The 27625-nt window shown below is 41.2% G+C and overlaps 1 protein-coding gene across 1 annotated transcript; it reads right to left on the bottom strand.

The window, feature by feature from the left end:
• Nucleotides 1–183: 183 nt before the first annotated feature.
• On the bottom strand, nt 184–11427 carry LOC117479809 (gastrula zinc finger protein XlCGF57.1-like). Its single transcript, XM_034126901.1, has 2 exons — nt 10753–11427; nt 184–1667 (listed from the first exon to the last, which is right to left on the bottom strand). Exons 1-2 carry the CDS (start codon nt 10934–10936, stop codon nt 268–270), a joined length of 1584 nt encoding a protein of 527 aa, XP_033982792.1. The 5' UTR covers nt 10937–11427; the 3' UTR covers nt 184–267.
• Between the last annotated feature and the right edge of the window lie 16198 nt (nt 11428–27625).

Here is a 27625-nt window from a genome sequence, read left to right as displayed (position 1 = left end):
TCAACTCTTCAGAAATCACCAGTTGGGTCACTGCTGATGGATTTAATGTCGTAGAACAAAACGTGATCCGTCTCTTAAATTTGTGTCAACCACAGACCTTACTTCCAGATATTTTCCAAAAACATGTTCAAAAAACCCATTTGCTCTGAGACGAGGGAACAGGAAGTGGTAAAATGCTAACTCACTTCAGGGTTTTAGGACTCATTCCTGCACCACTCTATTAAACATATCAGCAGCAAAAAAAACTTGAAAAACATCTCTGCAACTTCACTCTTTTTTGCTTCTCTCACCAGCACACTTGTGTTTATTTAAATTGAACACCCGAGTGAAACCTGTCTTGCAAACTGAGCAGCTGTATGGTTTCTCCTCGCTGTGGACAGTTGCGTGTTGTCTCAGATTGGACCTGTGGGTGAAGCCTTTACCACAAACCGTACAACTGAATGGTTTCTGGCCAGAGTGGACAATTGAGTGTTGTGTCAGATTTGTCATTTGTGCAAAGTCTTTTCCACAAACTGAACAACTGAATGGTTTCTCCCCCGTGTGGACAATCAAGTGTTTTCTCAGACTTGATTTGTGGGTGAAGGATTTACTACAAAGCGTACAACTGAACGGTTTCTCCCCGGAGTGGACAGTTGAGTGCTGTCCCAGATTGCCACGTGTTGCGAATGTTTTACTACAAACTGAACAGCTGAATTCTTTCTCCCCTGTGTGGAGGTGGACGTGTTTATTCAGAATTGACTTGTATGTGAAACTTTTATCACAAACTGTGCAACTGAATGGTTTTTCCCCATTGTGGACAGTTGAGTGTTTTTTCAGATTGGACCTGTCGGCAAATCTTTTACCACAAACCTTACACTTGAATGGTTTCTCCCCTGTGTGGAGGACCAGGTGTGTTCTCAGATTGCCTCTTGTTGCGAATGTTTTACTACAAACTGAGCAGCTGACTCGTCTCTCCCCTGTGTGGACAGTATAGTGTCTATTCAGAATAGACTTGTATGCGAAACCTTTACCACAAACAGGACAACTGAATGGTTTCTCCCCTGAGTGGATTCTCATGTGCGACGCCAACTCTCCTCTCCTTTTAAATGTTTGTTGACAAACTGAGCAGCTTTGAGGTTTTGCTTCACTATGAACTTTGAGGTGTTCGGTCAAACCTGATCTTTTCGCAGATGTGAAATCACAGAAGGTGCAACTATAAAGTGTCTCTCCAGTGTGTTCCTGCAGATTCCCCTCATGCACAAAGCTTCTAGCACGCCCATCATCACCCTCAATGCCACTTCCGGGTACTTCATTGTCTTGCAGAGGGTTTAAATCGGGTTTCTCCCAATTTCTGCTGTCGTCAGTCTTGTACTCAGAGTGTGAACTTGTGTATTGAGTAGCTGGTTGTAAAGGATGATCTGGATCTGATCCTTCACCCTCCTCTTCATCGGTTTCTGTTGTCTCTACCTCTCGGTTATTCTCAGTCTTGATTTCATGAAGCGGTGAGGAGGACTGAGCCTTCTCTTCATCCTCTTCATCCTCTTCTTCACTCTTCACAGAAGTGAAAGTATCAGCCACTTCCTGCTCTATCTGCAGACTGGACCATAGTTCCTCTTCTTCCTCTTTAATGTGGGGGGGCTCTGGGTCCTCCTTTACAACACTGAGGCTACACTCCTGCTGCTGGGTATCTGTGGAGATCAATGACATGAATGCAGGTGTGTTAGAAGACTCTAATTTCATGTTAACGCGCAATCATTTATTATCAATTTAATGAGAAATCTCCCCACTGTGTGTACTAGGGGTGGGGGAAATAATCGATACAGTATAGTATCGCGATACTTTGCGTGGCGATATTTTATCAATACACGGATGCCAAGTATCGATATTTTTTTATATAAACTGTAGCATATCCCTCCGAAAGATTGACGTATATAAAACAGGAAGTTACGTTAACCTGTTCCACTCTGAGCCTGTTTTTCAGGTCTCAGGCTCGAAAATGACATTCCCAGAACAAATGACCATATCTTCCCTTCTAAAAGGGTTAAATTAATAATCTTTGTTCTCAAAGTAATGATAAACCTGTGAGTTGGATGTAGAAGTGTCAGAATCAATATAAATGTTTTTTATTTTAAAGAAAATTCAGATTTTACATAGTAAAAAACTGTAAATTATAGTGTCCGTCCAAAAATTATTTTTTACAGATAGTGAAAACTACCCTTGGATGATGGGTTAGTAGACTAAAAGCTTTAAGAATCCAAAGTACAACATATAATAAGTACCCTGTATCAAGATTGATGCAAAACAAGTGAAATTTGACCTTTTTAGAGAGATTTAGCCAAAAACTGGGCCATCTGGGGTCATTTGGGTGGATTTGACCTATCTCTGGCCCCCCTTGCTCGATTTGGTTGGTTAACATACCCTTGTGACCGTTAGAACCAATAGAATCGAAGGGGGAGGCTCCCACCCAGACACGTTGTAAAGAAAAAATGTGGTTGCTTCGCGTGTGGAAAACGAAACCAAACTGGAGGAATGTCTCCTTCTGGAGTTTGGAAACTAAAACGCAGTTGTATTGCTTATGGATTATCAGAAATAATTCCAAAGAAGGCACAGACACATAGGATGAACCTATGGATTAACTGCAGCATCGTTTTTTTATCGTTTTAATGCCATTGAAGACCACTTTTGACCAAGGTAAGCCATATTTACGTGTTTAGCTTCTTAGCTCCACATGTGATGATGTACGCTTTCGTTTAGAGCGTCGCGAATGTTTATCACTGAGTGTTGAGGTGGGCACCGGTAGATTCAGTGTCTCCAGGACACCAAAAAAGAGTGTTTGGTTGTGCATCTAGGATAAGTAATAAGGGAGTTCTGAGTGAGTTTAAGTGCCGCATTACGTTCCATGTTTTCGCTCGTGGCTAATTCAGAGGCTGAGTGCTAGCATTGTGGGGTTTTTTTGGAAAAAAAAATTAAAAAGATCAGTTAGCTGAGTTTCTTCCCGTTACATGGATATAACACATTCATAGTTTTATTCAATATTAAGATTCCTTAGACGTTGTTTCCTGCAAATGACGCGTTTATCCGCCCGGTACCGGGGGGAAGGTGTGAAACAGGTTAAGACATGTATGAAAGTAACACAAACAATGCCATCTCCTTTTCAGGTTCAAAGAACACACATTGGGTTATTCACATAAACTATTCATATTGCAAATACATGTTTTAACCAGGAAGGGAAGACGGACATGGATATGAGCCATGTGATTTGCAATATCGCAATATATCGTATCGCAATACTTAGCATACCGTAGAATCGCAGTACTATCGTATCATGGCTTACGTATCGCGATAGTATCGTATCGTGGGGAGCCTGGTGATTCCCAGCCCTAGTGTCTACTCTTATATAACCAATATATAAATGTGGTGTTGAACATGGTTCAAAACATGGTCGGAGGGAGTGTCTGCAAAACATATATATGAATGCAAACATCGGGACATGTTCTCTGATCTGATAAAGAGGAATACGCCTCATAAGAACTCTTCTGCATCAGGACCTGTGTTGAAAATGTCTGTATCAACAAATGTGTTTTTACAAAAACAGGAAACCATGGAAGACCAAGGATGTCCAGAACCTTTCTCCCTTCAGTTTACCTCCAACGCATCTTGAGATACATCGTTTTTAATATGAGGAAAAAACGTAATCCGTCAGACAACCATAGACGGCCAATTTTGTCCCCACCACTTTCTAAAAGCACAACTTGTAAATGTTCTGAGAAACAGCGTGCACAAAGAAATGTAATAAACAAGAACACTGGTTTAGTGTCAAGATGTTAATAAACTTTAAAAATGTTTTAAAAAAAACATTGATCCCGCTTTGCAGCTTTAAAAGAAAAAAAAGCCTCCTTACTCTACTGACTCTCAAATGACTCAGAAACATGCGGGAATGTTGTTTGGCCTGTTTCCTTAAGTAAACTTTGTGTTATTGTCAAAGAGAACCAGAATGCATACTTTACATGTTAAAAGAGAATCCCCCCCAGACCCCTGCAGGGCTTTGGTTTGCAAACATGGTTTTCACAACATGTGCGTGTGCATTTGCGTCACTGTGGAGAACGGGCGTGATCAAGACTCTATAAGAAAGGCAGAGATCATTGGCCACACATTTATATAATGGTTCCTACGAAACAGTCTGTAGCGTGACTCTGTGAATCCTGTCTACACAGCAGGTGCTGCCAGATAATAGTAAGGCAGTGTTTCCCCTATATACAAATAGCGGCGGCGCAGCTAGTGGCGACCCTTTTTCATTTTTGATTGTTTCTTATGTGGATTTGTAGTATTTGTGTTATTGTATGTTCAATAAAGGTGTATTTTTGCTAAATCTTGAGACATTGCCACTGTATGTACTGGCAGGGACGATTTTTGGGCGCCAGATCTGGGGGGCGCTGCGCTGGTAGCTTTGGGAGGGGAAAAAACATTTTTGACCGTTGGCGCTCATCCTAATTTTCGGCCTTGATGTAACAACATTCATAATTAAGTAAATGTAACACCCGGTTACACTTTTCATTTGCCCTGTACGATGGGCGCTGTAAGTGATGAAAGTGGGGGATGTTGGCTTATCAGGCGCCCGCAGCTCACAGCCAAAGTGCGAGCGTGGGAGCGAGAGAGCGAGCGAGGGAGAGAGAGAGAGAGAGAGAGGGCGCACCGGTACCGGCGCTGTTGTTATTAGAATCTGGTGCTAGCTGCGCTAACGGATATATAAAGTAGATGTTTCTACTACCAGGGTGGAGGAGAGCTCTCCTGCCAGACTGAGAGACTCAGGGAGGTAAAGGACTCTCTGAGGGTTTAGATTTTAGTCTAAGTTATCTCAGTGGGTCTCAAACAAATATGTGTTTACAAATTATGTAAACACATATTTCCAAGGCACTCCTTTATAATTATTAGGATAAATAAAAACAGGTTTGAAATCATTCCAATGTATACTATAGGACAGTAAACCAAAAATATCGTTTAAAGTTGGAGAGATACAAAAATATGCATAAATAAATAAATGTTAAGGTAAAATAAGATATGAATGAACAACAAAAATAAAATAAGTTACATTTATTTGTTATTGGCTATGGTAGGTTATTGGTTATGTTCATATACTTATTTGGTTATTAAAATGTAAACCGATCTTTTTCATATGGGTGTTTTAGAGTTGTACCCCCTAGATCAGGTCTCTAGTAATTGTGTGCTCAAAGTGCACCAGATTGAAGCATTTTACTTTAAAATGTTCAAAAAAATTTTTTTGGCACACCCCCGGACCCCCCTAGAGGATGTGACGTCCACCCCCCAATTAAAACATGTTCATAAAATACTGAATACATTTGAAGCCATTTTGACGTCTATTACCTATGTCAATAAGTTTCTGTTTTTGTAGTGTATTTGTCTTTTGTAGAGATTTTTCATTTATTCTTTATATATAAAATCTCGCCGAGGGCAGCAATTTGGCTAGAACCGGCCCTGGTACTAGGCCTCAAGAGCCTTTCTTGTGCTGGCAGACACATAGAAACAAATTGGCGGGGCGCACGCACTAAAAAATTCCACGCGCTCCGCGCTCACATTATGCTGGGCCCACGTGCCTTAGCACCACTGCTATGACTCCATCCTAGGGGAAACACTGTAAGGACATTATGGCACGTTTCCACTACACGGCCTCGCTCGGCCTGGCTCGGTATGGCTAGGCCTCGTTAGGACTGGCTCACTTTATGGCGCATTGCCATTACAGTTTAGGAACTGGGGTAGTATCTATAGTAACGCAGTGTAGGCGGAGCCGTGACGTCATCTTCAATGAGAACCCCAGAAAAACAACACAGCCGTTAGCTGTTAGCACTCAGAGCTCACAGCTCATCATATATGTTCAGAAACTAGACAAAAGTTAAACAAGTACAAACCACAGACTGTCTGTGTCATGGTGAATACAGTCGCTGGTTTATTTATGTCTGTATAGGCCGTTGTTGTGAGTGTGGACGGTAGGAGCATATACTGCGTTAGCTTAGCCAATCTCCATTTAGAAAACACGCATTTTAAAAGGTTTTTCGCCTGCCGTCTGTCTGCAGACTTGTCAAAGCATTAATTCATGGTTTTTACTAACCGGTATCAGTATGTTGTTACTTCGGCATCATTTTGAAACGTGTATTACAATTAAATCACGGTCAAATATGTCCATCTTGTTGTAGTTGTAGCCCCCTTGCCAGCGATTCTCTCTCTAGTTTAGCATACTCAGCCCGACTCAGCCTCGTTGTCTCTGGCCCTAGAACCACGATTTTATGAGGCCAGAAAAATTGTGAATTAGGACCCGCCGGCCGGTATTAGGCCAAGTGGAAACGCAACCAAAGACGGGCCGCTGACGTCACAGCCCTCTTAAACCGTGCTCCGCGCTGTAGTGGAGACGCGCCATCAGTGTGCACCAAAAAAAAGGGTGGCGCGCAATATAGTTTAATTTGAAAGAAGTGTCCCAACCACTTTTAAAAACAAAGTGACGCCCATGCAAGTAATATATACTTATTATGAATATGTACACAAGTATGAATAACCAAATTCCGTACAACTCTAAATACAAATCTCAACGCCGATTGGATAAAGATCAGTATACGTTACAATAATATAAACATAACCAATAACTATTAAACATAACTTTATTCTAACAAAACATCAACTTTGAACTGATATTTTACTGTCATATTATTTCCAAATGATGATACATATGTCATTCATTATTCTCCTTTCACAGTGTTTTAATATCCTATTCGTATACATAGGCCTGTCGCGATAAGCAATTAATTGACTTAAATTAACTCGATAACTTTTCTGACCTCGATAAATTGCCGTTTACATGCGTGTTTGTTTACATAAGGATGTGACCTGCATTTTAGCCCGGCGCGCTGTGTCTGCCGGCCCGGCGCGCTGTGAGGGGCGGGGCTCACACAGAGCCAGGCACGCTGTGAGGGGCGGGGCTCAAACACAGCCAGGTCAGGACACTCCGCGTGCAACAGCGTAGCAGCCAAATGAATAATATAGAGACAAGCAGGAGACAACGTGTGACTTAATCACGGGGAATTTGAAGTTAAATGGAATTGGTTGCAAAACCTAATATTTTGGATTTAAGCCAAATCAACGAGGCGAACCTACAGACTTGAATGAGCCGGGCGGTGTGTCGCATTTGTTTTAAAAAGATAGCAACAAAAGCTAGCAATACGACCAACCTTAAACTGCACCTGAAACACAACCACCTCAAACACGGCAGCTGGAGATGGAGAGCCCCCACCTTCCCGACAGTTTGCAATCAAAGATGCATTTGCCCGACAATGCAAACATGTTGGTGTTCCTTGCTCGAAATCTTTGAATTACAGATTTGGATATGGGCTGTTGAGGCATATGGGTCTTTGTATGGACAGAGGACTGTACACTTGACTGTTGTTTTAAGGACGCTTTTTTTGCTTGTGAGACAATGTGCGACAATGTGTGCTCATATTTAGATAGATCGATAGATAGACAGATAGATATAGAGCTCTGTTTTCCAGCCTGAGGCTGCTTTTACACGGGAACGTTTGCGTTTATGCACAGTATGCGTTTTCAAAAAAGTCTTCTGTTCACATGCATTCGTTTCATTTAACGTGTCTGTTCAAACGAGACCGCTGGAAACGCTGTAGTACATATGCCGGGACTGTAAGTGGCGCTGTACTTCCACATGAGACCGCTCGAAAGCGCTGGACACGCTGTAGTACATATGCCAGGACTGTAAGTGGCGCTGTAACTTCCGCCACAAAATACACCAAAAGCAGCGAAGAAGACCCCGGAGCAGCCCGGAGCAATGTTGCCATGGCTACCCTTCTGTTTATGCCCCGCGGTGGATTTAGCAACATGTAGTAGTTCATGTAATTCTCCATGTCCACTTGTTGCTGATGGTTGTGGTAGAGGAGCTGTAGATTTTGCACTAACATCTGTAGCATGGTCGAGCTGTAGATGTTGTACTAACATCTGTAGCATGGTCAGTAGCAGTAGCACTAGCAGTAGCTACTGACAGTAGCTACTGGCCATGCTACAGCAGTGAGCAGCAGAGGCGGGGAGAGGCGGGGCTATCGTTATTTTTTCAGGAAATATTCGTATAGAGGTGATTACACGGACTCGTTTGACCCCCCAGAGAGTTTCGTTTGGAAATCTATCCACCTTGGGACCCGTTATCGTTTGTGGGGTCCGTTTGTTACGGCCTCGTGTAAATAATAGGGCTATACGTAAGAGAAACTATGCAGATACAAGCCGTTTCGTTCTCGTGTAAATGTGGCCTGAGTCTATATAATTTATTTAAATAAAACAATATTATCATTTATCGCAATAATTTCGTCCAACAAAATGTATCAGGGTTCCTGCAGGTTTCGCCAACTCAAATTTAAGACTTTTTAAGACCTTTTTAAGACCACTTCGAATAGAATTTAAGACCTATTTCACGGCAAGAAAGTATGAAGGAAAATTGCTATGAAAGAAGAAATACGTCCCATAATTACTTACAAATCAAATGTATTCATGTTCAACATAAGAACAATGACTGAACATAACAGCATAACAGTACAGAACTGTGTTAGCCAAAAAGTGTGTATGTGTCTCTGTGTGTGCTTGTGTGTGTGTTAGGGCTGTGCAATTAATCGTATTTTAATCGCAATTACGATTTTGGCCTGCCACAATTACAAAAACATAATCGAAAAAACCTATTATTTAGCTTTGCTAGGTTGTGACAGTGCACTACAACATATTTGATCTAATTAATTTTAGTCTAATTTATTTTTATTTATCATATTTATATATGTTTAGTAGCTTGTGGAAGTGCGCTCCAAAATATTTGTTGATCTTGTTTATTGGTATTTATTATTTTGATATTATTTATTTAAATATATCATTTATTTAATTTATTTTTGTATTGGTTTTTCAGTTGAATTATACGTTCAGGGTAATCAACAGTTAAAAAGATACTGTTCAAATTATTATTTGTTTTAAAGTTCAATAAATGGATGTTTTCAAAGTCAATGAATAATCTTATTTAATAATCGTGATATCAATTATTGACCTAAATAATCGTGATTATGATTTTTGCCATAATCGAGCAGCCCGTGTGTGTGTGTGTGTGTGTGTGTGTGAGAGAGAGAGAGTAACAAGAGCTATATTCAGAGCTCTGCTGCCTTGGCTACAATCTTTCATCGTTGCTGTTGTATGATTGGTGTTTAACTACGGTATTTAGCGTATACACTACAGCACCTCCGCTTTTAGGGTTGACGTCGATGACCCAAACGTCGCCCGGAGGTCCAACGGTGTTGTTGCGGGAGCTGCTGCACTAGCTAACGCTGCACTAGCTAACGCTACATTAGCCAAACAAACGCTAATTTATTTTGCAAAAGGTGCAGCAGGCTTCAAACACGTTCCCCTCCACTGGTTTCAACCAAGCACTAAATTCGATGTTTTCCAACCAAATACGGTTGAACTTACACTTCCCCATATTTATTTGTAAGTAGATTCGAAGAGACATGAGTTTCTGACTGCCGCTTGCTGAAGCTTGGTTGCTAGGTTACTAGCTGGGTGTTCTCCGTTAAGGGGCCGGGGGAAACAGAGTTAGTGATTACTGGTTCCATGTTGATTTATTTCAATACAAATTGTTGGGGGGAACTGAAAGGCTATTACCGTTACTTTGCAGCCCGGACATTTCCCCCAAAACACATTTTAGACGCGATCGCAACACAGAAGTACCTTTCAAATCCCATCATTTTTAAGACCTTCTAAATCATATTTAAGACCTTTCTTATTGTTTTGGTCATATTTAAGACCTTTTTAAGGCCTTAAATTCAGATTATCAAATTTAAGACTTTTTAAGACCCCGCGGGAACCCTGTGTATTATCGTGTCAGACTTGATCTGACAAATAAAGTAATATCGTATTTGTGCAGATTGGTCCATTTCAGAATAATATATATGATATGTTTTATAATGATTGATCATTAAAGGTGGGGTATGTAATTTTGGAGAAACCAGCTTGAGTGCGCTAGAATTTGAAAATACACAACCGGAAAAAATCTGCCACTTCCTTACAGAGCCCCTCAATCGCCAGAACGCCGACACCTCCTCATCTCCACCGCTCCCATGTTTTATTTTGTGTTGCCATAAGTTAGTCTCTCTGCGTTTGTGCGCTGGGCGAATGCTAATGCTAATAATGCTAATGCGAGGATAATAAAATGGCGGCTCTACAAAACATTTCAGAGTTTTACGGGGCGTGGTTTGCAATTCGCCCACCCAATCAGAACTGGGGCACTTTTTTCCCCCAGGAAAGTACCATCTCTCAGCTGGCACTAAAAATGGGGGTAAAAGTTCCCGGCACTAAGTACTCTTTTTGGTGTGAACGCGACACAAGGGGTACTAACGGAACTAAACGTGAAAAGTACGGGGAAAAGTACTCCGGTGTGAACACGGCTTTTGTATACTGCAGGGTAGCTTGTGAATTTACTCCAGGTGGAACTAAAGTCTGATTTAACATTTGGTTATATTTCACATCATTCATCCAGATCTGTAAAGTAACTCAAGGTATTAAAAACATGTAGTGGAGTAAAAGTACACCATTTACCTCTGAACTGTAGTGGAGTAGAAGTACAAAGCAGCATAAAAAGGAAATGTATTCAAGTAAATTACAAGTATCTCAAAATGGTACTTGAGTAAATGTACTTAGTTACTTCCCACGTCTGAAAAACAATAACACTTGACAAACCTGTTCTGTGTAGCCGGACTTCCGGGTTCAAAAGGGCGTCCAGTAGCTTCTGTTGTCGCTGATTCTCCTTTAAAGTTGACTCCAGTTCCTCTGCTATCGTCCTCTCGAACAGCTCGAATATCTCCTCAGCAGCTGCAGTGAGCCGCTCGTTGACAAAAGCTCTCAGCGTTTCAACTTTAGACATGTTTTTATCAAATCACAGCAACTTTTCCTCCAGTGAAAGCTGTGTTGCTAGGCTACGTTCTCGTCCGTCTCGAGCTAGAAAGCTAACATCCTTAGCTTCGTGGGGGAGATATTCCAGACGTTTCTTAAGCAATAAACACCGCATACTCCATTCAAATATGTGTGTTTTGACGGTTCCCCCCCACCCCGACAAATAATACAGTTTGGTTTCTGCAATGAACGCTGTGTAGTCAAGTTCCGTCACCGTCTATGTGGAGCTAGCGCGCTAAGCTAACTTCCGCTAGCATTCTTAACTCCATGGATTTTTGCCCAATTCCAAACCGCCACCTACACACTACCCCTCAGTTTGCGTGTTCTCGCAACATTAAGTGCTGTTCCAAACCAACGAGTGATGAGGGGGAGTGGGTTATAACCTATAGTTATAACTTTTAAAGCCCTTCAACTGCGAGTCTGCATCACCTGTTGCTCCCATGGATTTCGTCCATCTGAAAGGACTCACCGCTGGGTGTGTCCGTCAGGAAACAAGCTGCTTACAAATAGTTCCGTGCAAACAGTTAATGATAAACTGCGCCAAACAAGATAGACATGTAGGCCCAACTCCAAATCACACCCTACCCACTCCCACTCGAAACTCACAGCTAAATGAGTCTCCCCCCTATCAGATGGAGGGTCTAAAAACAGCAGCAAGCTTTGGGACAAACTCCTCTCTCTCTCTCCGGCATCTCTTGGACAAAAATTCTAAATGAATAACTAAAATAAAACTCAAAAAATCTTTAATTGTGTTTCTTTTTGTAAACCTCTTTTAGTTTTAAACCTGATGTTTATCATGTTTACAATTTCAGAAAGCAACACATTTGAAATAATATGGAATTTAACAGTTTACAGAGGACTTCTGCACCAAAACAGTATTGTTCTTAAATACAACTAATAGTTCAGACTTCAGACAGGCTGCCCTCCATTTTGAGGACGTAGCTATGAAGGCTCCGAAACCAGTAAAGGGAAAAAGTTCACATTTATTGGACTCTCGGATGTTTAGTTTTCCTGATATAAAAGTATATAACTGACTAAATAATAATAGAGCCTGGTTTTAACATAGAGAAATGGTATGGCAAGCCGATTTAGCTTTTATTCATTTCTGGAGGATATAAAAAAATCTATTCTTACTAGTAATAATGTTTATTTCTGATATCAAAAATTGAATTTTAACTAGCTAGAATGCAAATTCTTGATATCAGAAATCAGGGGCGGACTGGGACTAAAAATCAGCCCGGGAAACTCGACCGGCCGACCGGCCCACTTCGGTACCGGCCCACCGGGAAAACTCCCGGTATTCCCAATGGCCAGTCCGCCCCTGTCAGAAATACAATTGTAAATAGTTGTAATGTGTATTTCTGATATCAGTCTGATATCAGAAATCAACCAGTTACAATTGAATTTGAACTAGTAAAAATACCAATTTCTGATATCAATAATTCAATTTCAACTAATCGAAATGCCAATTGTTGATATCAGAAATACAATTTGAACTAGTTAAAAACATTTTTTTTATATATCAGGAATTCAATTGTTACTAGTTACAATTAAATTTGTATTCATAACCATATGGCAAGCCGATTTAGCTTTTATTCAATTCTGGAGGATATCAAAAAATCTATTCTTAGTAGTAATAATGTTTATTTCTGATATCAAAAATGTAATGTTAACTAGTTAGAATGTGAATTCTTGATATCAGAAACTCTATTTGTATTTATAACTAGTAACAATTGAATTCCTGATATCAGAAAAATGATTTTTAACTAGTTCAAATTGTATTTGTGATATGAACAATTGGCATTTTGACTAGTTGAAATGTAATTACTGATATCAGAAATTGGTATTTTAACTAGTTCAAATTCCAACTCCCATTGAAATGAATGAGAAAAACGATGCAAATCTCACTACTTAAAGGTGGGGTAGGTAAGAATGGAGAAACCAGCTTGAGTGCGCTAGAATTTGAAAGTACACAACCGAAAGAAATCTGCCCCTTCCTTCAGACTTCCTTAGAGAGCCCCTCCTCCAACACACATGAACGCGCACATGACCAATGAGGGCACGAGATAAATTTGTGCACGAGATGGAAGGCTGACAGGCAGGTACGCCATCCAGTTATTTTAGCCGGGCCGGCTCAGATGGTTGGTTGTGCTTTTTACAGCGCCACGGCTTCCACAGATGAATTTTTTTTAATGTATTTATTGTCAAAGCATTTAATGTATTCATTGCTATCGGGATGTTAAGAGCATTCCATGGAATATAACAAGTGTTTCTGAAGTGAATTACCTACCCCACCTTTAATTTATATTATTTGTAGTTAAAGATCCCCAAATCAGGGCAAAAAAAAGAAGAATTAAAGCTGCAAGCAGCGTTGAGCGGGTCTTCGACGCTCCGCAGGCTGTTGTGCGCAAGTCGAGGTGTGTGTCTAGGTGTCTCGAGGACTCGGCCGTTGGCAAACGTGGGAAGTTTCAGGCCGATCGGACAACGTACATGGGATTTACAGCAGTATCATAAACATTGTGTTTGATGGCGAGTGATCTGTCGCCATGGCAACGGCATTTGATGACACCCCATAATACGCCGAGATGTGTTGAGGGCTGCATCGTTATCAAACCTGTGAAGTTCTGGGCCGTTTGGAGCATGTTAACTGGAGTTATGAGAAAACCGTGTTTCACGGCGACCATTTTGTTACCATGGCAACGGCATTTGACGAAATCTCAAAACTGACACATATATGTCTTTAGGGCTGTACTGTTAGCACACATGTAAAGTTTGAACACTTTTTTACCATTTACACAGGAGTTATAGCAATATCGTGCTTAACGGTGAGGGATGCGTTGCCATGGCAACAGCTTTTGAGGAAAGCTCACTATTGTCATATTGAGGTGTTGAGGGCCGGACCATTAACTGTCATCTGAAGTCTGGTGCAGTTTGGACCATTTTCCATTGACTTAAGACAACTTCGTGTTTTTTGGCGAGGGATGCGTTGCCATGGTAACGGCATATGATGACATCCCAGAATTGGCGTAGAGCTGTTGAGGGCCGGACCATTAGCCATCATCTGATGTCTGGTGCCGTTTGGACATTTTTCCATTGACTTAGGACAACACAGTGTTTCATGGCGAGGGATCTGTCGCCCTGGCTACAGCATATGATGACATCCCATAATTGGCATAGAGCTGTTGAGGGCCGGACCATTAGCCATCATATGAAGTCTGGTGCAGTTTGGATAATTTTCCATTGACTTAAGACAACATTGTGTTTTACGGCGAGGGATGCGTTGCCATGGAAACAGCTTTTGAGGAAAACTCACTATTGTCATATTGAGGTGTTGAGGGCCGGACCATTAACTGTCATCTGAAGTCTGGTGCAGTTTGGACGATTTTCATAGGAGTAACGGAAACATCGGGTTTTTTGGCGAGGGATGCGTTGCCATGGAAACGGCATACGGTGAGATCTCAGATTTCACGTAGAGCTGTTGAGGGCCCGACCATTAACTGTCATCTGAAGTCTGGTGCCGTTTGGAACCTTTTCCATTGAATTAAGACAACATTGTGTTTTATGGCGAGGGATGCGTTGCCATGGAAACAGCATATGATGACATCCCATAATTGGCATAGAGCTGTTGAGGGCCGGACCATTAGCCATCATCTGAAGTCTGGTGCAGTTTGGACCATTTTCCATTGACTTAAGACAACATTGTGTTTTACGGCGAGGGATGCGTTGCCATGGAAACGGCATACGATGAGATCTCAGATTTCACGTAGAGCTGTTGAGGCATGGACCGGTGATATAAAAGTGAAGATTGGGGGACGATGGGACCGTGTCCATTGGAGTTACAGCGACACCGTGTTTTATGGCGAGGGATTCGTTGCCATGGCAACAGCTTTTGAAGAAAACTCACTTTTGTCATATTGAGGTGTTGAGGGCCGGACCATTAACTTTCATCTGAAGTCTGGTGCAGTTTGGACCATTTTCCATTGACTTAAGCCAACATTGTGAAGTTTGGTGGCGTTGTGAGCATGTCAGTTTCAGTTATGACATCATCGTATTCCATGGCGAGGGATGGGCCTAGCATCGAGCGAATGCAAACTTTGGCGCTAAATAACGGCTGCGCCGTGCGAAAGAAAAAAACTTCCGTGATAACTTTGAATTGCCCATGTCTCGAGACGCTACCCGACGAATTTGGAGTCGTACGGATAAAGTCCCTGGGAGAAGATAGATTTTGCGCGGAGGACGAAAAACGCGATAAATCGCGTTTTTCCGACGCCCTAATTAAAGTCTGAAGCAACGGTAGTAGCATGTGAGGCTTTATGTCAACGCAGCTAAAATGCTAACATGATTATGTTTAGCATGGTATTAACTTAGCGTGTTAGCATGCTAACATTGGCAAATTCATACTTAAAACAAAGATCTGCTGAGGCTTATGGGAATGTCATTTGTTTTGCCGTTATTTTAGACATTATTCGAAGTATTAGATCCATTTATTCTATCGATATTTCAACCCGCAGTGCTACGGCTAATAGATATACCATAGCTTCAATGATGCTAAATACTGGAGTGTTTTTGGCATGACAACTTTTACAATCCTTGATGTCTGACAGCAAAACTTCACACTTGTTTTCGAGACATTTTTCTAAATGAAACGTAAAACAGGTTGCCTTATAAAGGTTGTATACGTCACATTTAAACACGTTATTTACGACACGTTTGTGCAGTTTTTGATGAAGAACTCAACAAACAAACAAAAAAAGACAGGAAAATGATCACTTCTGCAGAAAACCCAATTGTCCTATGACTTTCAACTTGTAGAAAAGTTGGATCAAAAGATATAAAACATTGCAGTGTTTGATTTATTGAAGGGAGATTTAACGCAACCGGACAAAATAGTTTAAAGAACAAAAAACAATTATGTATTTTTTTTTGTGCATGTTTTCCGTTTTAAACCCATTGGTTCCTAAAATACTAAAAAAGGAAATTAATTGATATTAATCAATCTAAGCTTTAAAGATCCACACAGTGTGTTTTAGTGAGAAACTCCAACTGAAGGCTTTAAAACTTAAAAAAACAAACTCCACAGGACGTTTTAAAGAAGGATATTTGAATTATATGGATGCAAACCAGGGTTTCTGTTATCTGACATATTTCGAAATCTCTCCGTTTTCTGTGATTCTCATCAGATTTAAATTTGGATCTTATTCGTGTTAAATAAAACACACACACACACACACACACACACACACACACACACACACACACACACACACACACACACACACACACACAAACACACACACACACACACACACACACACACACACACACACACACACACACACACACACACACACACACAAATGTATGGATGTTAATGCACGTACAAGGACACACACACACACTGGCCGTTTCTCAATCGCGAGGATGCTGGCTTGGTAGTCGCGTACTTCCAAGTCACTTCCTTCAGAAACGAAGCAAGTATGCTTCCAAGCCACGGCTTCGGAAAACGAAGAAGAATGGAGTGTGCCACTCTCTCTAACGGTTTCAACATAAACTGCACCGAAAATAAATACCTCACGATGTCTATCTAATTATGAACTTGCTTTACTTTCACGGAACACATTTTTGGTGATAACAAACAAATGTAACAAAGTAACATATTTACCAACACATGTTATACGCCACTATATACTTACATTTAAATGTGTGCTGCATCGGTTCAGCCATTTTCCGCAAGGGTTTTTTAAATTGGTCCGTGCGCAAAGCATTGTGGGGATTTTAAGGACGCGAAGTCTACCCATGTGCAGCCTCGAAATTTCCCCCAAAGCAAGGACGCGGCCTCGGTGGAATTCCATGTATGCTGGAGATTGGAACAGTCCTTCGGCGGCACTCGATGACGTAGCATCCTTGAAATATTGGCTTGGAAGCCAATATCCTCGCGATTGAGAAACGGCCAGACTTTACTCTCCCTCTAACACACACACACATAATAAACCCTTCTCGTTGCCCTGGCTGTGCACCCAAGGGGGACAGCAGTGACTCAGAGCGAGTCATGCGAGTCACGCACACACACACACACACACACACACACACACACACACACACACACACACACACACACACACACACACACACACACACACACACACACACACACACACACACACACACACACACACACACACACACACACACACACACACACATACACTCTTCCATCACATATACTGATTACTTAGTTGAGCAACCACACCATTTCACTACATATTTTACTTTTGTAACTCTCAATGTTTGTAATAAAACTCCTTGTGTACTTGTACAGCCAGCCAGTCATATTTTGGCATTAAGTGGGGTGCTGCTCTGAGGTTTTGAGTGATATTACCTAGGTATTCCTGAGCCATACTGTCTTGGGATCTTATCCATTGTATCATTGTCTTGTGATTTTTGACTAAAAGGGCAAAAGGCTAGACCTACTTTGGTTGAACTATGTGGCTGCGTCCCTGCTTTTGACAAATAGGTGTGCGATTTGCCAGATTGACTGAAAATTCTAAATATTGGTCATGTTGGTAGGATTGGGTAGGCGTGGTGTTACTTGTTGGTACGTGGGTTGGGGGGGGGGGGCCATGAGCACTCAGTGCCCAGGGGCCCCTGGAGGTACCAATCCGGCCTTGACTAATTACTACATTATTTAATGCATCAAAGATCACTGTGGAGCAGCTGCTGCTAACGCTCAGATATCAGCGGACAAAAGAATGATTAACCATTTACAAACGCCTGATAACATATCAGAGAAAGCACAATCCTGCACGCTGTTTGTTCCAGGTTTCATGAAAGTCATTCAGTGATTAGTTCATATCATTGCAAGTACAATTTCTATATCTCAATGCCATACGCTTGACAACATATTTCAATCAGGAGAGATTTGTTTTGATGTAACAATATATATGTATTGCCAAGAATACACAGATGTTTGGAGTAGTCCCGGACGACATTGTCCTTTCCAGACATTATTCAAACGCTTTTGCTTCCCTAATTGTTAGGCGACGTATACTTATGAGGTGGAAGCTGGAGGCGTCTCCCACTCATGTCCAGTGGGTGACAGAGCTTATGTAGTTTCTACACATGGAGAAAATAAAGTGTACTTTGGGTGGCTCCACTCGTACATTTTATAGGACATGGCAACCATTTTTAACGTACATGGAAAGTTTGAAACTGTGTACTCTTCCCTAACTGACCAACCTTTTTATGTGTGTTGTTGTTGTTGTTGTTGTTGTTGTTTTGTGCTGTGATTTCAACCATTTGTTTGTCTATCATTTTAAATGTTTTTGTACTATTAATGTTTTAAAAGGGGGATACAAAAATGGACAATCTGCACACCTGTTTTTTTTGGTCTTTGACACTGTATGTGTTAAATATACAGTTTAATAAAGTAAAAAAGAAAAGAAAAAAGAATACACAGATGATTGTAATTCAGATTAGACCCCGTTGTTTGGGAGTATCCAACCTAGTCTCACAAAAAAACGTGTAATAGCTACGTTGGTCGGCAAAAAGTAGTATTCTAATGGAAAGGGATATTGCCTGGTCAAGGGCCAGAAAATCGAAATTGTATTGTTTTTAGACAGCTCCGAAATCGTTTCACCTTCCTAGTTAAAAAGGCTAAATCTGAGTACTACATTTCTAATACTACTAGTAACTTAAATGATCCAAAGAAATTCTGGAAGGTAATAAAAAACTCATTTGGAACAGAAACTAAAATTGAATTACCAGCCTGCATTGTTACAGACTCGCAAACTCTCACTGACAAATCGGCCATTCTCAACTGCTTTAATGAACATTTTATTTCTTCTGGACAGAACGTTGATTCCTCACCACCTCCATCCCATCCCGTGGCTCAGCCATTCAATTTCACTTTTATCGAGGCGATAGAGGTCCATAAAGCATTGCAGAATCTGGATCCACACAAATCGGCAGGTCCGGACAAACTTCCTCCTCATTTTCTTAAATTAGCTGCAGACTTTATAGCTGAGCCGCATACTTATCTTTTTTTTTTTTTGACAAATATTTTTATTGGTATTTCGTTTTTTCAGCATAAGACATTGCACAAGTATATATCCCACAAAGAAAAATCAAAAACATAATAATACAAGAAAATACAAGAAAGAAAGGAAAAAAAAGAAAAAAAATATATACACATATATACACATGTAAGTGGACATGTGGTAAATATTGTAATTTAAACATTGCAAGTTACAAAGCCGGCAGACAAGTAGCCACATCACATCCAACCATTATAGAGGACATGGTCAATTAGGAGGTACATTTATTTCCAAAAACTCCAAGAATTCCCCCCATATTTGATGGAACGCTTCAGGCTTTCCCTTTATGGCAAATGTCAATTTTTCTAAGGCTAAACAATGAGAGAGATTTTTTAACCAGTGATTGATCGAGGGCTTTTCTGGGTTTTTCCAAAAGACAGCTATCGTGTGTTTAGCTTGGAGAAGAGAAAAAACTACTAGTCTTTTCTTAGTGATATTAAGTCTGGGAGTTAGAGGGAAAACCCCAAGAATACAGAGTTTTGGGCATTCTGGTAATGTGGCGGAAATTATTTTTGACAATGTGCCCAGAACATCTTTCCAAAATGATTTAATATTTGGGCAGTCCCATAAGCAGTGGAACAATGTTCCCTTATCATTATCACACTTTACACATTGATCTGGAATATTTGCATCAAAATGGTGTAGTAGGGATGGAGTTATATAGGTACGCATAATCCATTTGGGCTTTGTGGTATATCTGCCCCCATTCCTCAATTGTTACCTCTGCATTCAAATCAGTAGACCAAGCAAGTCTTTTATTCTCTGAGGACTCTTCTGATTCAGTTTTGCAAAGGTCAGAGATCAAAGACACCTGTCCATGACCAGAGGAGTGATGTACTATAATTGTTTCCAGCTTTGACAGAGGTGGACATAATAGTGAGTGATTTTGTGCCTTAGATATATAACTCCTTAGCTGCAGATACTTAAAGAAATGTGTTGAGGGAATATGATGTTTATTTCTTAGCATCTCAAAGGTCATCAGTTTGTTGTCATCATATAGATCACTGATCTTATTGATGCCTCTGTTGGCCCACATTTTAAACCCTGAGTCATATGTTCCTGGTATAAATCTTCTGTTACCCCATACAGGAGTAAAAGAGGATATCTGTGACTTTAAACCTAAGTGGCTTTGTACTTTGAACCAGACATCAACTGTGTTCCTGACAAAAGGGTTTTTTGTATTCTTTTTAAGCTGTTTTGGAGAGTCAGAGAACAAATACAAATTCAGTGGTAGTGGAGTTGTTGTATAACGTTCAATTTCAACCCATGGTATGGGGGTTCCGTCCAAGAACCAACACATTGCTGCTCTTATTTGGGCTGCCCAGTAATACCAGGACAGATTGGGTACCTGGAGTCCTCCTCTCTCATAAGGTAGATATAAAAGGGATAGCCGTAACCTTGGTCTCTGATTGTTCCAGATAAAATTTGTAAAGATTTTCTTCATTTTGGGAAAGAATGAGGATGGTGGGTGCAATGGCAGGGATTGAAATAGATACAAAAATGTAGGTAGGACATTCATCTTGATAATATTGATTCGTCCGATTAGGGATAGAGGGAGTGATGTCCACCTGTTAATAGAATCTGTCACAGAAGCTATTATGGGGTCATAGTTTGTTGGAACAAGGTCTTCTATTTCAGGTGTAATCTGTATTCCTAAATATTTAAAGCCTTCCAGGGAATTTTGGAAATCTTTTTGAAGAGGTGGATTAAGTCTTTCAGATTCTTTAAGTAGAAGAATGTTAGATTTCGAACTATTCACCTTATACCCTGAGAACGTACCAAAATCCTTTATCAGTTTATTGAGCGCTGGCAATGACACTGATACATTTTTTATAAATAAAACAATATCATCAGCGTAAAGGGCCAGGCGATTTTCAATGTCCCCAACTGTTATTCCTGTGATATGAGAATGAGTTCTAACCGCGATAGCCAGGGGCTCAATTGCCAGTACAAATAGTAATGGAGATAGAGGGCACCCCTGACGTGTACCTCTCGATAGTGCAAATGGTGCAGACACTATGCTATTGGTTAATACTTCTGCATTTGGGGTGCTATACAAAATTTGTATCCATCTACAAAAACCCTCCCCGAACCCAAATCTGGATAATATTTCGAATAGATACGGCCATTCCACCCTGTCAAAAGCCTTTTCAGCATCCAGGGACAGAATGGCCGTATCTGGAGCCCCCCCTCTCTGTATGTAAAATATTGATCAGCCTCCTAATATTATGGAAGGCCTGTCTGCCCTTGACAAAGCCATTCTGATCCAGGCCCACCAGTGTAGGCAGGTGATTTTCAAGTCTTAAAGCCAGTGCTTTAGCGATCAATTTTGTATCTGAGTTAAGCAATGATATAGGCCTATAAGAGCCACATCTGGAGGGGTCTTTACCTGGTTTTAGGATAACTGTTATTAATGCACCCTGTAAGGTTGGGGGAAGACAACCCTTTTCGAATATCTCCTCGACCATATTCAGGAGCGGTGGCAGCAGTTTGTTTTTAAAGGCTTTATAGATGTCTATGGGGATCCCATCAGGGCCAGCTGCCTTTCCACCCTTCATGTTAGTCATGGCCTCAGACAATTCTAATAGTTGTATTGGTTTATCTAAATTAGCTTTTCGTTCCTCAGACAAACATGGAAAGTGTATCCCGTCCAAAAAAACTGACTGAGTCTTTGGGTCGCCAGGGGGCTCAGACTTGTATAGGTGATTATAAAATGTTTTAAATGATTCGTTAATTTCTTTAGGATCCGATGTAATATTTCCAGCATTGTTTTGAATTTCGTTTATGGCTCTTTCGCCATGTAATGTCTTAATTCGCCAGGCTAGTAATTTGCCTGCTTTCTCCCCTTGGTCGTAAAATGACTGTTTGAGTCTATTGATACTTGCCAAGGCTTTATTGGACGATAGTTCATTGTAGTGGGCTCTTTGTAATGTCAATTTGCTTTGTAGATCAGGTGTGTCGTTAAGGGCTATGTCCCTTTCTAGTTGTTTTATTTCTCTTTCTAAATCAGACATTTGACGACGGAATTTGTTCGATTTAGAGCTTGTGTAGCTAATTATCTGACCTCTAATGTACGCCTTAAATGCCTCCCACCTGACAGAGGGAGAGGTCTGTGTAGTGTTTATTTGGAAGTACATATCTATGTGAGAATCCAGGAAGCTTACAAAACTTGGGTCATGCAGCCACTTTGTATCAAAACGCCATCTCGGTGGACCCTTAAATGGCTTTACTGCAATGTAGTCCAAGGTTAATGGGGCATGATCCGAGATTACTATGCTGCCGTAGGTACAATTCTTAACATTTGGCATTAGGTTTTTGGAGATTAAGAAATAATCAAGGCGTGAGTAAGTATGGTACGTGGAAGAGTAGCATGAAAATTCCTTCTTGTCAGGGTTTAGCACTCTCCATATGTCACATAGACTCATATCCGTCATGAACTGTGAGATCACCCTCCTTGTCTGTATGTGGGAGGCATCTATGCCTGAAGATCGGTCTACAAGAGGGTTGAGGGTGCAATTAAAATCTCCACCCATTATAATGTTGCCTCTAAGTGAAGAGATATTTAGAAAAAGATTATTGTAAAAAAGTTGGTCGTCAATATTTGGCCCATAAACATTTATTAAATTAAGTTGTTCACCCAATAAGGTACCTTGTATTATTATATATCTACCCCCTATGTCCGCATTGATGTCCGTCACTTGAAAAGGGACCGATTTATGAATGAGTATTGCCACTCCCCTTGAGTGTGACGAAAATGACGCAGTTATGACCTGACCCTGCCATCGTCTTCTTAAACGCAAAATCTCAGTGGATGTTAGGTGGGTCTCTTGCAGGTATACTACCTTGGATTGCAAAATTTTAATTCTAGTCATTACTTGTTTTATCTTACATAATCCCCCTAGCCCTCTAACATTCCATGATGATATTTTAAAAAGATTATCAAGTGTCATTAAACCATCTCTCCAAAATGATCAAAAGGGACCTCATTGTAAATATTGAAACAGCAACTACTCGTCTGCCAGACCACATTGTCACATCAAGGATCACATATAAACAAACGTAAAAATACAAAAATACACCATAAGAAAGCATGAACCCTCCGTCTCCCCAAACGAGACGTGAAACACTCTCACCAACGGCCTTAACGAAACGCGCCGTCCTCCTCACCTCTTCCATGTAAGAGCTCCTAGGCTATTTAACCGATCCTTTAAGAGGAGCAGTTAAACCAATAACTAACCACTGCAAGAACCCCTCATCTTCGACCAATATATATTCGAGGGATGAGAGAGACCAAAAGCAACAACAAATCCGAAATATTGCAAAACATTAAGACAAATTAAACATCCATTCAGTATTTTTAACACACCCTAAACATGAAATGTGGTGCATTCAACACTGTTTTAAATCACTACCACATATCGAGATAACGGAGATAAGCTTAAAATGTAGTTGGGCGTTACAATGCATGAATGAGCGGTAGTAAGCCTGAACAGAGATATGAATGCAGATTAACCTTCAAACGACGTAATGTGGATCGTATCATTTCCAAGTGAAAACTAGCGTCCAATAGTATTAGCTTTTTATCTTAATTCCAGCAGAGCATCCGGACAAACTAGGGACATAGCGGAGTGTCAAACCTAGTGAAATTACAGTGCGTTCTTCGTCAGTAACGCCAGGATATATCCATAGGCTTGAAGCGTTGAAGTCGGTACAAAGCATAGTTCAAGTTGTACAGTCAGTATAGGAACAAAAAAAACAAAAAAAAAATGCTCCGCTGGATGATCCAAATATTTAAACTCACCACATCTAGCCGTTGTCTGTATCCTTTCCATCTCGAAGAAATGACTCAACCTCTTCAGGGGTATTGAACACACGTCTTTTCCCGTTGTGCAGCGTGTACATCCTCGCGGGGAAAATGAGGCCGAATTGTATTCCCCGGGTACGGAGCTGTTGCTTCACTTCGCCATACTTCATACGCCGCTTCGTCACCTCCGCTGAGAAGTCGGGGAAAAACATGATATGGCGAGTCCCGTATATCACCTTTCCCTTGGCTCGTGCCGCCTGCATCACCCTTACTTTATCCCTAAAGTTTAAAAACTTTAAGATGAGAGGTCTCGGGATAAGAGGGGAGTTGGGCTTCGGTCTGCCACCCGGGATTCTGTGAGCTCGCTCGATTACCAACGGTGTTGGGAAGTTTTCGGGACCGAGTACTTCTGGTATCCATTTCTCCAAAAACGATTCCACATCTCTACCTTCAGCGTTTTCTGGGAGACCAATAACACGTAGATTTGACCTCCTATCGCGATTCTCAAGATCGTCTACTTTCTCGGTGAGTGCTGTAATCACCTTCTCCATCCCGTTCACTGTGTTATGAAGCACTGTCACGTTATCCTCTGTCTCACCAATGCGATCCTCGGCCTGTGTTAATCTTCCCGAGTAGGAGTTGAGATCCGTTTTAATTTCCGAGATTGCAGCCAGAATCTCATCATTACGGGTGGTAACGTCTGCTCTTAGGGAGTGGATTGCTTCTAATATTTTGCCGTTAGATTCAGCTTGGGCTGAGCTAGCTATGAGGCTCGCGCTGGCTCCATCGGCATTGGCATTAGCCGTGTCCATCTTTAGCTTAGCTTGCCTGGTTGTTGGAGTCCTTCATGTTCTGGAACAATTTGGCTTCAGCTTTGGTGTTTTTTTTGGCATATCAGATTGCCATTGTTTTATGTCTCAAACTGTGGGTTTTTATGAATATTTAACTGGTCAGTATAGGTAAAAGGATGGAATTGATCGGAGAGTCGGGGCTCGTCACCTGTTCAGCCGTCCGCCATTACCTGAACTCTTCATTTCATTTCATTTCAAACCTTTATTTATTCAGGTTGTATCCCATTGAGATCATTGACCTCTTTTTTAAGGGAGACCTGCTCAAGTAGGTTCCACATGAAACATTAAAAACATAAACAGAACAACAAAAGGACATCAAACAGTAGCTTCAAGCTCTTACTTATCTTTTTAATTGAACTCTTTCCAACAATGAGATTCCTAACATATGGAAATCTGCATATGTTCTTCCTTTACTGAAAGGAGGGGATCCCTCATCTGTTAATAATTATAGGCCAATTTCAAAATGATGTGTTGTAGCCAGAGATGGAGTACTCGAGTCCTGGACTCGGAATCGTGACTCGACTCGGACTCGCGCATTGATTGACGCGACTCGGACTTGGACTCGTCAATTCTCGCGCATGATGACTTGGACTCGGACTCGGACTCGTGAATTCTTGTTTACAATGACTTGGACTCGGACTCGAACACAGGTAATGATGACTCGGACTCGGACTTGACTTGGACTCTTCTTAGGTGACTCGGACTCGAACACAGGTAATGATGACTTGGACTCGGACTCAAACACAGGTAATGATGACTTGGACTCGGACTTGACTTGGACTCTTCTTAGGTGACTCAGACTTGGACTCGGACTCGAACACAGGTAATGATGACTCGGACTCGGACTTGACTTGGACTCTTCTTAGGTGACTCGGACTCGAACACAGGTAATGATGACTCGGACTCGGACTCGAACACAGGTAATGATGACTCGGACTCGGACTTGACTTGGACTCTTCTTAGGTGACTCGGACTCGAACACAGGTAATGATGACTCGGACTCGAACACAGGTAATGATGACTCGGACTCGACTCGACTCGGACACTCGTTGGGTGACTCGGACTTGGACTCGGACTCGAACACAGGTAATGATGACTCGGACTCGACTCGGACACTCCTTGGGTGACGCGGACTTGGACTCGAACACAGGTAATGATGACTCGGACTCGGACTCGACTCGGACACTCCTTGGGTGACTCGGACTTGGACTCGAACACAGGTAATGATGACTCGGACACTCCTTGGGTGACTCGGACACTCCTTGGGTGACTCGGACTTGGACTCGGAGAGTGGTGACTCGAGAGTGACTTGGACTCGTGAATTGGTGACTTGACTACAACACTGGTTGTAGCGAAGGTCCTTGAAAAGCTTCTCAGTGAACAACTTAAATTATTCTTGGACACAAATGATATTTTGTCAGAGCACCAATCCGGTTTTAGAAAACAACACAGCACAACAACTGCTGCTATTAAAGTGGTGAACAACATCATTGAGGCATTGGACTGTAAAAAGTATTGTGCAGCTCTATTTATTGATTTGTCAAAGGCGTTTGACACAGTTGATCATACCATCATGGCGGAAAGACTTCACAGTATCGGCTTATCTAGGCATACTGTAGGTTGGTTTTTAAATTATTTATCAGCGAGAACCCAATGCGTCCAATTTTCTGGGTCTTCTTCTTCCTTCCTCCCGATAGCAAAGGGTGTGCCACAAGGTTCCATATTAGGACCCATTCTTTTTACCATATATGTAAATAACCTATGTAATAATTGAGCAAATGCTTCTTACCATTTTTATGCAGATGATACTGTTATTTATTGTTCCTCCGCTTCTATAGAGCAAAGTCTAGATTTCCTCCAGTCTGCCTTTGATGTCATACAAACCCATTTATATCAACTAAAGTTGGTATTAAATGCAGAAGGTGTCACCAATCCCCTCTCCCTGCTCTGTTGATTGAACTGACTAGTAAAGTAAAGGCAAAGTAAAATCAAGAAAACCATCAAGATTGAATTTCTGATTCTTTATTTACACTCAACTCACACAACATGTATAACCCAACACCATAGTGGTGCAGGGATGACGTATTTACCCGGAAGGAAGCTGCTGGTTCTCTCGACAAAAAAGCAACGGGATTTCTCCATAGGATTTTGGAAAATAGCTGTAAATAAGGTTTGTAGAAAACTAACCTGTTTGATAAATGCAAGTTTTGTTCAGCCGGATAATCTCCACGTCTACCCTACTTTTATAATTTTCTAAATCATAAATCTAATCTCCAAAAGCGAAATGCTAACGTTATGCTATAAAGGAACTATAGCCGAGTACAGCAGCACGACTTCAACGTCACGCCAACTTAAGATCCATATTCAAACATACAGATTCTAAACAGTACAAGTTGAAGCATTTGTTTGAACAGTTTGCAGGAGGCAGGTACTTGCTTTCAAGCAGAACAGGGCAAACAAACTTAGAGGGGTGTTTACGTGTTCGGCGTAATGACGTACAACGTCCTCCACAACTTCTGTAGTCCTATTCAGCCACTTGGTAACAACCATAGTTTTTCAGACACGTCAACTCTTCAGAAATCACCAGTGGGGTCACTGCTGATGGATTTAATGTCATAGAACAAAAGTGATCCGTCTCTTCAATGTGTCTCACAGACCTTATTTCCAGATATTTTCCAAAATCCTATGGAGAAATCCCATAGAGAGGCAAAGTCCCGCCCATCGACACATTTTTATTTTCTTGACTTGTAAAATTATCTTTTAAATTGACAAACATCATATGTGTAATTCGTGGCACAATTCAAACGGGATCGAAAGATAATCTTTCTCTCTCCATTGACTTCAATGCATAACTTTTCCGAAATAAGGTCCCATGGAGGTCCACCGGAAAGGGAGGGACTTCGCCTCTCTAT

This window comes from Trematomus bernacchii, unplaced genomic scaffold, assembly GCF_902827165.1.
Source record: "Trematomus bernacchii unplaced genomic scaffold, fTreBer1.1, whole genome shotgun sequence".
Taxonomy (NCBI): Eukaryota; Metazoa; Chordata; class Actinopteri; order Perciformes; family Nototheniidae; genus Trematomus; species Trematomus bernacchii.
Note: the sequence above shows the minus strand (reverse complement) of the source record. Positions and strands in the feature narration are given on the sequence as shown.